Source organism: Pristiophorus japonicus, chromosome 4, assembly GCF_044704955.1.
Source record: "Pristiophorus japonicus isolate sPriJap1 chromosome 4, sPriJap1.hap1, whole genome shotgun sequence".
In the NCBI taxonomy this organism is placed as follows: Eukaryota; Metazoa; Chordata; class Chondrichthyes; family Pristiophoridae; genus Pristiophorus; species Pristiophorus japonicus.
Genome location: NC_091980.1, coordinates 129,582,395 through 129,596,435, shown reverse-complemented (window position 1 = coordinate 129,596,435; position 14,041 = coordinate 129,582,395). Strand labels below are relative to the sequence as shown.

The 14,041-nt window shown below is 43.3% G+C and overlaps 1 protein-coding gene across 1 annotated transcript; it reads right to left on the bottom strand.

Annotated features, from left to right (window-relative positions):
* Window positions 1-2,115: 2,115 nt before the first annotated feature.
* Window positions 2,116-13,241, bottom strand: LOC139262551 (ferritin heavy chain B-like). The gene is made up of 7 exons (XM_070877714.1): window positions 13,140-13,241; window positions 10,815-10,961; window positions 10,451-10,576; window positions 9,939-10,086; window positions 3,263-3,285; window positions 2,589-2,714; window positions 2,116-2,235 (listed from the first exon to the last, which is right to left on the bottom strand). The coding sequence occupies exons 1-7, from the start codon at window positions 13,239-13,241 to the stop codon at window positions 2,116-2,118; spliced, it is 792 nt and encodes a 263-aa protein (XP_070733815.1).
* Between the last annotated feature and the right edge of the window lie 800 nt (window positions 13,242-14,041).

Sequence of the window (14,041 nt, the reverse complement as noted above, 5' to 3'; positions counted from 1 at the left end):
TTCACTGCTTCCACCATCGGTGCACCATGGCTGCAGTGTGTACCATCGACAAGATGCACTGCAGCAACTCGCCAAGGCTTTTTCAGCAGCACTTGCCAACTCATGAGCTCTAGCAATTAGAAGGATAAGAGCAGCAGAAGTTTGGGAACACTATCACCTGCAAGTTCCCCTCCAAGTTACACACCAACCTGACATGGAAATATATCACCATTCCTTTTTCGGCACTGCGGCAAAATCCAGGAACTCCCTCCTAACAGCACTGTGGGAGTACCTTCAACACAAGACTGCAGCAGTTCAAGAAGATGGCTGACCAGCACCTTATCAAGGGCAATTAAGGACGGGCAATAAATACTGGCCTTGAGCCCAGACATTGCGGGTCTCTATAGCTGTTACTTGCTTCTTTGCCCACACAGCTTAACAGAAAATCCACAGCAGCAGCGGTACGTTTACTGAGCTACCCGCAGTAATAACTCTGAATGCAAAGAATATAGATGTATTTAAGGGAAAGCTAGATCAACACAAGGGAGAAAGGAATAGAAGGCTATGCTAATAGGTCTAGATGAAGTGGGGTGGGAGAAGGTTCACATGGAGCATAAACCACAGCATGGCCCAGTTGGCCCGAATGGTCTTTTTCTGTGCTGTAAATTGTAAGTAATTCTTAAAACACGAGCACCCCTGTAAAGTTTCACATCGAGTGAGCTGGAAACTTTGTTGAATACATGAAGCCATCAAACCCATCAGCACGCAAACGGCTGACTCGTGGAACTGGGGCTCATCAATATATGAAATATTGTAACATTGATACCCCAAAGGTGCTTGAGAGTTGCTAAGACATTAAACAGGAATGCGTGTTCATGGCAATTTAATTCGACCCAATAAATTCCAGTAACATTTGAATCCATTCAAGGCAGCGAAGGAGAGAAATGGAGATCTAATCCAGGGTGATAGTTATGAAATTTGCAATGGTACTAAATACATAATTGTATAAGTGGGCTTATAAATTGAGGGTTTAGGCATTGCTGCCAGGGCAGGGGAGAAATGGGTTTAACATCTTGTGCCTCTTGCTTCGTGGAATTAATTAAATACATTTACTCCTTCACGAAGGATTATATTTTGTCGGAGTATAGTGAGTCATTCAATACCTTATTCAGGTGAATCGAGGTTATGTTGGCAAGTTATTCAACCATGATGGGAGGAGGCAGAAGAGAAGCTGTGCCAGAACCACACCCACTAGGGTATCCCACACTAACCAATGAAGCCATGACAGCAAGCTGATGCCACCGGTTGCTTTTCTGCCTCACCCAATTGTAGTGCCCAGAGTTCAGTGTACTGAGACAGTGCTTGTCTGCCTATAAAGCTTAACAGAAAGACTATAGCAGCAGTAGTGAATCTCATTACTGAATTGCCTGGATAACTGAACAAGATCTATATAAGCTACTGAATACAAACTGCCCTTCACAGGGCTGGTACACTAAATAGGAAGCTAATCCAGGACTTTTTCTTCACTGGACTGAAATGGTGCAACACTGATTTACTTGCAAGTTGGCCCTGTCTTTAACAGATGTTGCATTGATGACAATTCACTCCAACAAAATATAATGGCAGATAGATGGAACAGTTAATTTTATACAGCTTTTAAGTTCCAAGCTCTGGAGATCCCTCCCAAAATATCTCCTTGATACATACATCTGACCAGGCTTTTGGTCACTGGGCCAATATCCCATGGGGCTGTCAATTGTCCGAACGCACAGTTGAACATTTTAGATCTTACAACAGGTGCTTGATTATCCCAGTCAATACATCAACATTACACTAGAAGAACACATTTCATAGGACTGCATCCCATCACACTGTTGCACAGCTCAGTGGAATTCTTGTTTGATGTAAACCAAGTCATGTTAAATGAAAAATAAGCAACCACTCAAATTTACAAGGAGACAAAACCCAATCCAATGTTGAACAGTATATTTAGTGTGATGGGTCTCAGCCCTTTATGCAAAGTCACAATCCATCATTCCCTACAAGACAGGGGTCTGATTATGTAAATACAAGTACAAAACACAAATAGTTTGATCCCATCAGTCAGTTCAGTCACACTCCCCCAGAATGTGCTTGTCAAACAGGTACTCCATTCTCAGGGGTTCCCCATCTCTTCAGGTTGGTGATTTGATCTCCAAGTTTCTTGATCATCTTCACTTGTTCATCCAAGTAGTGGGTCTCCAGGAACTCACACGACTGAAAGAGGGAATCTAGTTATGGCCGGAACAGATCAAGCAACATCCAAACTTATCCCTCGAAAGTTGGGTATTTTAATCCTCTTGGACTGGAGCATAGACAAGTGGGGTTATTAAGACTGATGTAAATTTTCTCCACTCACTCAGTAACTCCTATACAATGGGTGCTCAGATGCTGGAAACACATTTATGTCTACAGCAGGCCAACCTCCCAGTCCTCTCCCCAAGTAACTGAAGAACCCAGGAGAGATACCCCAACACAACACTATTGGGCAGAGATCTTTGGAATAGGCTCCAGGACAGCAATGTTCCAATGTCCCGAATGTACCCAAAAACCCACATGAAGGAACTTACATAAGTGCCGGTGCTCCCAGTGGAGTGTTTGTGCAGATCCAGCAGACTCTGGTTGACATTCTTCTCCATCTGCAGAGCTCTCCACATCGCCTCCAGACCATTGCTCCACTCATCCTGCTCTGGTTTCTGAAGAGGAAAGTCACAGGCAGTTCACTTACAATCAATTAAACAACATACATGAGAAAGTAGAAGGAAGACAGGTGAAAAAGCAACCAGACGTCCAGGTTACCATAAACAATGCATCACAGGAATATGCAATTATTGCATTCCACCACCAGAACCATGGAATCAAATTGGAACAAATTGCTTTGGAAAGTATTTAAAACAAATTATGCCAAGGGGATTCTGAAAGAAGGCCACTCATTTATTGAACCAAACCTTGATGTCCGCCAAGATGATTCAGCCCGCACGCTGATTCTAGAATTCCATCAGTTTCTCAGCATGCTCACGTTCCTCATGTGACTGCTCCTTGAAGAACTCAGCAAAGTGACGCAGGGCAACATCATCCCGGTCAAAGTAGAAGGACTGCGGAGAGAATTTTAAACAGCTTCTTCAGACATAGATCTTCATCTACAATGCAAGAATATTATTTTTCCCCCTAGTTAGCTAATTCTGAGTCTTTCAAAAATAAATACCATTTGTTAACTAGCTAAAGTGCAATTTGCTTCACTAACCTGAGTTGGATAGCCACTCCTCCCTGTAACAGGAAGAAAGAGGTCTAGTCAAACTCAATTCTACTCCTGGATAAGTAATACTTCTGGTCATTCACACAAGACGTTAAACAGAAACCCTGTCTGTCCTCAGGTGGATGTGAAAGATCTCAAGGAAGAGACATTTACACTAGCCTATATTCTCTAGAGTTTGGAAGAATCAGAGGTGATGTCATCGAAACATACAGAATTCTTACAGTGCTGGACAGGGTAGATGCAGGGAGGAGGTTTCCCCTGGCTGGGGAGTCAGGAACCAGGGGTCAGTCTCAGAATAAGGGGTCAGCCATTTAGGAGTCAGGGGAGGAGAAATTTCTTCCCTCAGAGGGTGGTGAATCTTTGGAATTCACTACCCCAGAAGCGTATATTCAAGACAGATCAATAGATTGGATATTTAGGGAACAAAGGGATATGGGGACAGTGCAGGAAACTAGAGTTGAGGTAGAAGATCAGCAGTGATTTTGTTGAATGATGGATCAGGCTGAGGGACCAATGGCCTACTCCTTTGTTCTAGTTAATACTTCAGAGAACAGGGGAGATCGCTGCAGTGTGCCAGCCAATATTTATCCCTCAACCCTCACCACTAAAACAGATGATCTGATCATTATCTCATTGCAGTTTGTGGGAGCTTACTGTGCACTATTTGGCTGGCTGCATTTCCCACTTTACAATAGGTAACTACACTTAACTCCTTCATTGGCTACAAAGCACTTTGGGACATTCCAAGGTAGTGAAAGGCACTATAGAAATGATTATTCTTCCTTTCTAATCCAAGATTGGGCACGGAGTGAAAAAAATCCTCCACTCCAGTAGTTTTCGCAGCAATAGTGTGTTAGTGTTAGTGTTTTCTCGGAAGAATCACTCGACACTCAGAATCGGTTCCAACACCAAAGCGGTCTTTATTTCACCGGTGGGGAGAGAGCCTCTGGTTAACTCCAGGTATTCCACTCTCCACCGAACAAATAGTTTCATGGATTTTTATATGTTTTACAACAGTTTACGACAGTTACATCAGCCCATTTCGGTTGGATACTATCCAATCATACTGATTATAGATTCAATTAGACCAATAGATAGAGTTAGTCTCTAAATGTGAAGTGGCTCATGTGTTGCCAAGAGATGTGTTGCTAAGGTGTGTGTTGCTAGGAATTACTCATGCATCTTGTAACATGGTCCAGGCCCCCTTTATCTTACTATCCTTGGGTGCTGTCTTTGGGTAGCCTCCTTATTAGAATTACATATTCGGTTCTTGTCATCTCGGGCTGATTCATGCCCTCGTTATGTGATGTAGGCCCCCCTTATCTCTATTTCTCGGGGCTCTGCTGTGTGGAGTTATAATGGTTTGTTATAGTTATCTTGTATCCAAGGCATTCCTGGCAGTGGGCCTCACAGGGTTATTGCTCGGTCAGTCTCAGTCAATAGTTCACAGCTTGACTACCTGATTTCCCATCATGCTTGGAGGAGCCCTCCAGGCAGCCATTTTATATTTGGCCACTTTAAACATATTCGTGTATTCAGCAGGTGCCTAATGCTTAGTGTTTAGATATATTCAGCAGGTGCCTAATGCCTACAAGAGATCTCAGCAGTGAGCAGGGCTCCAAAGCCAGGATTCTCAATATTTCACCTCCAATTAATGAGATCACTAGTTAGGACCTGCCCACATTTCACTCACTACAGATCCCCCACTGAAACTGAACATTGTCTCAGGTCAACAAGGCCCTGACCAGGTTTGTGCTCTTCCGTAACACACTCAGGCAGCAGCTGAGCTGGTTTCAGATTTTAAACTTGAACAGAGGGCAGCTGCTACAGGGAGCAGTCCATTAACTCAACAAGATCCCCCTGTATTACACACCTGAAGCCCTCACTGCCCAAAGACTCTTCTCCCCCAGGGAAGGAATCCAGAGAAATACAGCTTAAAGCCAGTTCATGGAACTGGAGAATTTCCAACTTTTCAGAATGTAGCAACAAGGAATACAAGACTCACCATGGAGAGGTAAACATAGAAGGAACAGAGCTCCATGTTGATCTGCTTGTTGACAGCAGCCTCACAGTCTTTTTTATAGTTCTGACACACTTGAAGGCCATCCTCACGACCTATATTACACTATCACCTGCACAGTTCTAGTATTAACCTTTTCTTACAGAAGCACCTTTATTTATACTACTGGGCCAGCTGCATTCAAAGAAGGAATAACATCCAGACTGATTCCCGGGATGGCGGGACTGACCTATCAAGAAAGACTGGATCAACTGGGCTTGTATTCACTGGAGTTCAGAAGAATGAGAGGGGACCTCATAGAAACATTTAAAATTCTGACGGGTTTAGACAGGTTAGATGCAGGAAGAATGTTCCCAATGTTGGGGAAGTCCAGAACCAGAGGTCACATTCTAAGGATAAGGGGTAAGCCATTTAGGACCGAGATGCGGAGGAACTTCTTCACCCAGAGAGTGGTGAACCTGTGGAATTCTCTACCACAGAAAGTTGTTGAGGCCAATTCACTAAATATATTCAAAAAGGAGTTAGATGAGGTCCTTACTACTAGGGGGATCAAGGGGTATGGCGAGAAAGCAGGAATGGGGTACTGAAGTTGAATATTCAGCCATGAACTCATTGAATGGCGGTGCAGGCTAGAAGGGCCGAATGGCCTACTCCTGCACCTATTTTCTATGTTTCTATCACCAATGATGATTGGCTCTCAGGATTTGTCAATCAGGAATCTTCCTTGAATCCAGGCTCCAATTCACAAAAGAGACATAGAAAATTAGTAGCAGTAGTAGGCCATGCAGCCCTTCGAATCTGCATCGCCATTCAATATGATCTTGGCTGATCCTCTATCTCAACACCATATTCTAGCTCTTTTGGGGTGGTTTGTGGCCCAGAGCCAATCAGAGCTTTGGAAAACATGGCATTCGGCCCAATCAGTCCATGCCGGCGTTTATGTTCCACTCGAGCCTCCCGTCTTTCCTCCTCTAAATTTATCAGCAAAACTCTCTATTTCCTTCTCCCTCATATGCTTGTCTATCCTCCCCTTAAATGCTTCTATACTATTCAATTAAAGCACTTCCTGTGGTAGCAACTATCTGCATAAAGATGTTTCTCCTGAATTCCCTATTGGATTTCTTGGTGACTATCTTATATTGATGGCCTCTAGTTTTGCTCTTCTCCACAAGTGGAAACATTCTCTCTGTATCCACTCTATCAAAGCTTTCATAATTGTAAGGACCTTTATTAGGTCACCCTCAGCATTCTCTTTTCAAGAGTAAAGAGCCTGTTCTTTCAAGATAGGTATACCCTCACATTTCTGGTATCATCCTTGTAAATCTTTTTTTACACCCTCTTCAGTTGTTCTGTAACTGTGTCTCATCATAGATTAATGCAGCACAGAAAGAGGCCATTCAGCCCATTGTGCCTGTGCAGGCTCTTTGAAGGAGTGATCGAATTAATCCCACTCCTCAGCTCCTTCCCCATAGCCCTGCAATGTTTTTCTTTCCTCCTATATATCCAATTCACCTTTTCAAAGTTACTGTTGAATCTGCTTCCACCGCCCTTTCAGGCAGCGTGTTCCAGATCACAACAACTCTCTGCGCAAAAACAATTCTCATCTCTCCTCTCTGGTCCTTTGCCTTTCATGTTGGTGTTTCTCTGAGATCCAACGCCGTGACGTCTGGTTTCAGTGCAGAAGTGGTTCAGTCATGGATTAGCTGATGAGAGGTGTTCCCTTGGATTAAAACTCTGTTTTAGATAGGTCAGAGAGGGTGGCAGTGATTCAGATCCAGAGCCACCAATCACACACAGGTCCTTATAATTATGAAAAGTTTGATAGAGTGGATAGAGAGAGAATGTTGACCCACCTGAACCGAACATCTATCTGGGTATTTACACCTGTATTGGTCGAAGGATCCAAGATGCAGTCACAAAGGGCTTTGAGCAAACTGATGGACATCACATGGTCACACTCAATGCCAGCCCAGTGGGCAGCAGAGACTTCGATTCAGGCCTGTGGTTACTGGGACTGAGGGAAGCTTTGATCCTTCCACAGGATCTCTTTCATTCAGTGTCACTCCCTGTGGGGAATCGGGATGGCGGTAGGCAAAGAAAGCACAAGGTGGTGAGAAGCTTCCTTTGCCATTGATGAATTTTCATACAATAGCAAAGATTGAATAAGGTGACTGGAAACTTTGAGAGATGCAAAGACATTAACGAGGAATGATTGAAGATGGCAATTCCATTTCACTCATTGCAGTTCTCAACTAATTAATTTATAAACGTTGGATAAATACAATTGAAGTGTTGAAGGGTGTGGGGGCAGGAGAAATATTTATTGTTCTTCCTTGGTGGTTTAATTTATTGCTTTTTGCGTTTAATGAAATTCTTTTACTCCTTGCAGAAGGAATACATTTTATTTGAGTACAGTTCATGATTATCTCTCTCTTTAATGCCTTATACAACTTCTTATTCACGTGGGAGCCGAGGTAGACAGTTTATTCAATCAACATCCGAAAGACAAAACAGAAAAAATATTAGGAACCAAGTTCATCCTATCCCCAAAAAGAATTCACACTTTCTGCCCCAAGAGGCCAACATTTGAGATGCATTTCCCAATCACCCAATTGTAGTTGCCTTTTGTACTGTAAGCATCGGCGTAAACATCGACACAAACTTCAGGATTTTGGACTTTAAGTTTGGACATTGCTTTTCCATATTTCATTTACAGAGCTGACAGCATGACTGGGACAGACCCAGGCATTTTCCACAGGAATACACATCAGGTGGGTGGGGATAGTCTGGGATGGGTCAATGGCTGAATGCAGGAACCTCATCACAGGTAGATGGCTGATGGGTTCCCATTGCATGACAAAAGGGTCCTCCATCAGTGAGAGATCAGATAAACTGGTCAGTGCTCAAGCCATCAAACTGGAATGAGATAGCCCTGGAGCACAGGAACCTCAGGACAAAGGAAGCTATTGGCCACCCAGACTCGTTGGAGCCTTTATCCCCAGGAGGAGCCTGGTAACAAAGGCACAGGCCGGAGATGTGAATCATGCTCTTTAGTTGGACTGCCTCAGGCAAAGGACTGGTTTATGGGGCAAGGATTCAGCAAGCATTTTTCAGGTATAAGAAAAGCAGTTTACTGCCATCTTTCTCTCTATCTTCTACAGTTGCTTGCTTTATTCAACACCTTCAAGGATCGAGCACTCCATCTGGGACAGAGAGAAGAAACCATCAACAAGAAAAGACAGCCTCGTGACTTTGACTGCGAAGCTGACCTTGAGACTGGAACTTGTAAACGACTGATACGAAACCAGAAGATAGGCCTTATCGGGAGAAGCAGCGAATAAGCCAGAGGGGGTAACTGGTGAGCAGTATCCCAGCCCACATATCCTTTAGACCAGCACATCATGTGGAGCGGTGTTGTGCATACCAACCAAGCCTTAGGGGTTTAGTGGGGAGGTTCTGCACGGATCATAGGTGTACGCACAGTCTTTGGTACATATTCAATGGTGCACTATTGATCCAAGCAGGGGTGTTTTAGTCGTGGATACTTTGCATTCGGATGGGCCCGTCTTGTGTGTTGGATTGTGTTTGTTTTACGCCACCGGGGTGTGTTTTACTGGAAGCAAGCAGGTGCTTTAACATGAAAGCATTATGACAGAGAGATCTATCTGAAACTGAATATTCTGTTCACTACTATAATTCCCAGGTCTAGAACTAAAATGGCTTTTGGGTGGGGGGGGGGGGGGGTGTACAGAAATGTAAAATAACTAACTCAAACCACTTACAGTACCATGAGTTCAGGGTACTCCCACCATGAGCTCAGACATTGCTGGTCTCCACAGTTGTGTTACTTTGCCCACAAAACTGACCAGAAAGTCAGCAGCAGCACCAAGTTGGGTTCCGTGAGGGACCTCCAGTGTATGCCACAGGAACTACTCAGTGGGATTGGTAAAAGCTTACTTTAAATTAAATGCATTTTTATCAAAATTACAGCAGCTGAGAGTTTGTTGTATTGAGGGATTAAAAGAGCTGCCATTGACACAGAGCAGAAAGAATATTTACCACCAGTGGAAGCAGTTACTTTGGCCCAAGCTCTAGAGTTCATACCCTGAAAATTCTTTCTTACTCCCTTTAGACCTTCCTGTTTGAGCAAGAGTTTAGTCATCTTTCCTGTCACTCATTTTTGTTTGGTGACACTCCTGCCAAATGCCTGGGTACATTTTACTATGTTAAAGGTTATATCAGCAGCAAGTTGTGTTACAATCCGAGGTGAAGAGAAATGCTGGAACACAATAATTGAAATACATGAAGACAAATTGCTCCCAAGGTATAAACAGAATTAAAATTAGCTCAACATACAAGCTTAAATTTGTAGCTCAATAAATTAGACTTAGACCTGAAGGAGAGAGGAAAATAAAGCTGTTACACAGCCCAGTATAATTCTTGTCTGATGGAAACCAAATGCTGTTAATCTGAAGATAAGCAAACACTCAAATTTACAAAAAGACAACCCAGTTCCATATTGGACAGTTTATTTACAGTCAATTACATTTCACATCACAAGACCAGGTCTCAGCCTGTACAAAGCCACAAGCCATCATTCGCTTCAGGACAGAGTCTCACGTACTGAACATAAGCTTCAATCACTCTCCCCTAACGTGTGCTTATCAAACATGTACTCCCCCAGGCCATTCTCAGGGGCTCCCAATCTCTTCAGGTTGGTGATGTGATCTCCAAGCTTCTTGATCATCTTCACTTGTTCATCCAAGTAGTGGGTCTTCAGGAAGTCACACAACTGAAGGAGAAGAGGGAAACAAGTTATGGCTAGTAGCAGATATAAAGGATCATCAGAGCATCCCCTGGAGTTGGAATTTTAATCATCTTGGACTGGAGAATAATAAAGTAGGGCAATTGAGATTGATGTAAATTTGCTCTAAGATCCAGTAACTCATGCACAATGAGAGCTTAGATCCTGGAAACACTGGGACATAGTTACTTCTCAATGTCCACAGTAGGCCAACTTCCCAGTCCTCTCCACTGACAAACCCAGGAGAGACCGCCAAAAACAAAGCTATTGGGCATGGAGCACTTTTGAAACAGCTCAAGGACAGCAACAATCCACCACCTCCAACTTAACTAGAACCCCATGAGGAACTTACATGAGGGTCGGTGCTCCCAGTGGAGAGTTTGTGCAGATCCAGCAGACTCTGGTTGACATTCTTCTCCATCTGCAGAGCTCTCTGCATCGCCTCCAGACCATTGCTCCACTCATCCTGCTCTGGTTTCTGAAGCAGAAAGTCACAGGCAGTTCACTTACAATGGAACAAACTAAACAAGAGACAGTACAAGGAAAATAGGGGTGAAAAAGCAACCAGACATCAATGTTACCATAAACAATGTCACAGGAATATAGAATTACTGCATTCCAATACCACAACCATGGAGCCAATTCCTTTAGGAGGTATTTGAAACAAGCAATCTTAGGGGATCCAGATAGGAGGCCACTCCTTGATTGAACCAAACCTTGATGTCCGCCAAGATGATTCGGCCTCCACGCTGATTCTGGAATTCCATCAGTTTCTCAGCATGCTCACATTGCTCATGTGACTGCTCCTTGAAGAACTCAGCAAAGTGACGCAGGGCAACATCATCCCGGTCAAAGTAGAAGGACTATGGAGAGATCAGAATTTTTGGGCATCACATGGCAGACCTATTATTGTGGGTATTGTACATAAAGCCAAACTCAATTTTGCTTCCGGCAAAAGGATTTAAAGTCTCCCTGAATTTCCATGTACAATGTTACACAGGCGAGCACCAGCCCATTGACTTCACTAATGTGGTAGAGAGAGTGGATAATCCCCTAGCAATAGGGAAACTGGCTAATGGAAAAATCAAGTGATTGGCAAAAGGACAAGGACTAGAGGAAACTTGGTTATTTTTAACTGCATGGGCAATTTGAAAGGATGGTGGAAGTAAATTAAATGGCAACATTAAAAAAAAAGACTTAATACAGACAAATCTGTAAGGCTGAGATCAAGCAGGGGAGAGAGACTAGTTGGATAGCTCCACTCAAGTCAGCACAGGCATGATGGGCCAAATGACCTCCTTCAGTGCAGTATCATCCCATGGTTACCAATTCAGCTTTGATAGAACATGCTCCAATCTAAACCTTAATCTTGGCACCTAATGCTCATGTGTAGCTTTAGAAGTGAGATTTTTTATTTATTTATTATTTATTATTTATTATTTATTATTTATTAATAATACACAGTACCACACCAATGATGGCTTACTGACCCCAATCTATTTTGTTCAGGCTATACATGGGGCACTACTGGAAAAGTAGAGATCTAGTCACAGTGCACAATTCATACAGTACATCAGGCCCAATTGTTACTGGCTACATTCATCCCGTGGAACCAAAACTAAGCAGCATTCATTTCACACCTTCAGCACTAAACATCAAGGTATTCCAACAGACAACCAGATACCACCCCTCAGAGTTTGAGGTCAAGGTAGGAAAGCAGAGGGATTAAGGGAGAGTTCCACCGAGTAGGGGGGGAAATGGCTGAAGGCTTTACCACCAATAAATCAAAAAGGGAGTTAGAGAAAAGACAAAGGCAAAAACTGGTAGCTAAAATCGAGGTCGTCAAGAACGTAAGGAACAGGAGTAGGCCATTCAGCCCCTCAAACCTGTTCGACCATTCAATGGTCAGATCTGCAGCTTACCACCATTTATCCAGCAAGTAATTAGGACAGCAAATGGTGTTAGCATTTGTTACAAAGGGATTAGATTTCAAGAGTAAAGAACTCTTTCTACAATAATATAGGGCATTGGTATGGACACATCTGGAGTATTTTGTATAATTCTGGTCGCCTTACCAAACAAAGGACATACCTGCCTTAGAGATGGAACAAAAGTTCACGAGACTGGTTCCTGGAATGAGGAGATTACCTTATGTGGAGATTGAGTAGACTAGGCCAATGTTCTAGAGTTTAGTAGAATGAGGTGCAAATCTAATTGAACAAAATTCTTAAGGGGCTTGACAGGGTTAAAGCTTATCCTAACTGGATATATCTAGAACCAGGGGGTCATAGTTGGAGAATAAGGGGTTGGCCATTAAAGTCTGAGAAAGGTTAAAATTTCAATACTCAGAGGGTGATGATTTATGGAATTCTCTACCCCAGAGGGCTGTGGATGCTCAGTTATTGAGTATATTCAAGACAGGAGGTCAATTTATTTTTGGGAAACTGAAGAAATTATGGACCAAGGGGATAGTGCGGGAAGGTGGAATTGAGGGAAGAGATGAACCAAATGGCCTACTCCTATTGCTTATGTTCTAATCCCTTGATACCCTTACCCAACAAAAACCTTGCCCAGGCACCCACAGATTTGGGTGGGTGGAATATGGGAAGCAGGGAGAGAATACGGTCCAAACTTCCACCATTGCTTCTTGATTTCCCTCCTAAATTGTCTGGTTCTAATTTGAAGACTGAATCCCCTCATTGCAAACAGCAAGGTAGGGAAAGGCCATGGAGTGATTTGGAAATGAGGATATAAATTCTGAATTCCATGCATTGAAAGCAGAGTGTATTACAAACAAACTTCAACTACAAGCTCACAAGAGCCCAGGAAAAAGAATCATTAAGATTCACCGAATATGGCTCAGGTACTGCATGGAACAGAGGTAGTTTGTTAAAGAATACACAAGGTGATAATTTCTATAGTATAGCTTTAACAAATGAATTCACTGCATCAAGTGAGGGGTGAGCCAGATACAGCACAGAATGTAGTAAATTCACATTGCACAGGTTCCATTGTGAAGTGCTCAGAAATATAAGACTCACCATGGAGAGATAAACATAGGAGGAACAGAGCTCCATGTTGACCTGCTGGTTGACAGCAGCTTCACAGTCCTTGGGGTAGTTCTGATGCACTTGAGATTCCATCCTAATTTGCTTTTCCAAAAATCTAAGCCTTGTTGAAGCAAGAAGCTAAGAGTTAACTAATTTCAAACTCCTGTCTTTATACTGCTGGATAATCCAGGGTGGGACAACCTAGCTGTGAGTGTCATTCATCATACCCAATCACAAGTTGCAGCCTTTGTCAGAGCACCAATCAAATAAAGGGAGGCGGGGCCATGACTCCCAGAGCCAGTCATGAACTTTGAAGAATGAACATCATTGTTTGACCCTTCTTTTTGCCGGCAATTGACAATTTAAAGTCAAACATGGCTCCCCTGTTTAAAGGCACACAACTATTTTTGTTGTAAACTAATAATCAAATGCCTCCTGATTAAAGGGGGGGAGTGGGGGCACACTCCAAAAACTTTTCAAGTGCCCCCTTTTTTTTTAAGGCATTGAAACACAAGTTATACAAGTGATCCCTGGCTAAAAGGGGGGAGAGGCACTAAAACCATCACAGTAAACAAATTAAACTTTAAACAATAGTAATCAAATTAAAATTTGTTTGCCAGGGGTGATGATGCACTCCAGTCCCTCCTCTCACGGAAGATCGCGAGCATGTCGATGGACACCACATGCTCCGTCTCCAGGGACGCCCGGGCACGAATGTAGCCGTGGACGAGAGGTGGACAGTCGGGCCGAACGACCACCTCGAACGCCCGCTGCCCTGCTGACGGCCACCTTGTCCAGGTTAATTGAATCTTCCGTTGTTTGCGAGTCAGTGTCTTTTTAATATTCTGCGCGGTTCAGTGGGTTGGTCATTTTCAGGTATCTGTGGATGCAGC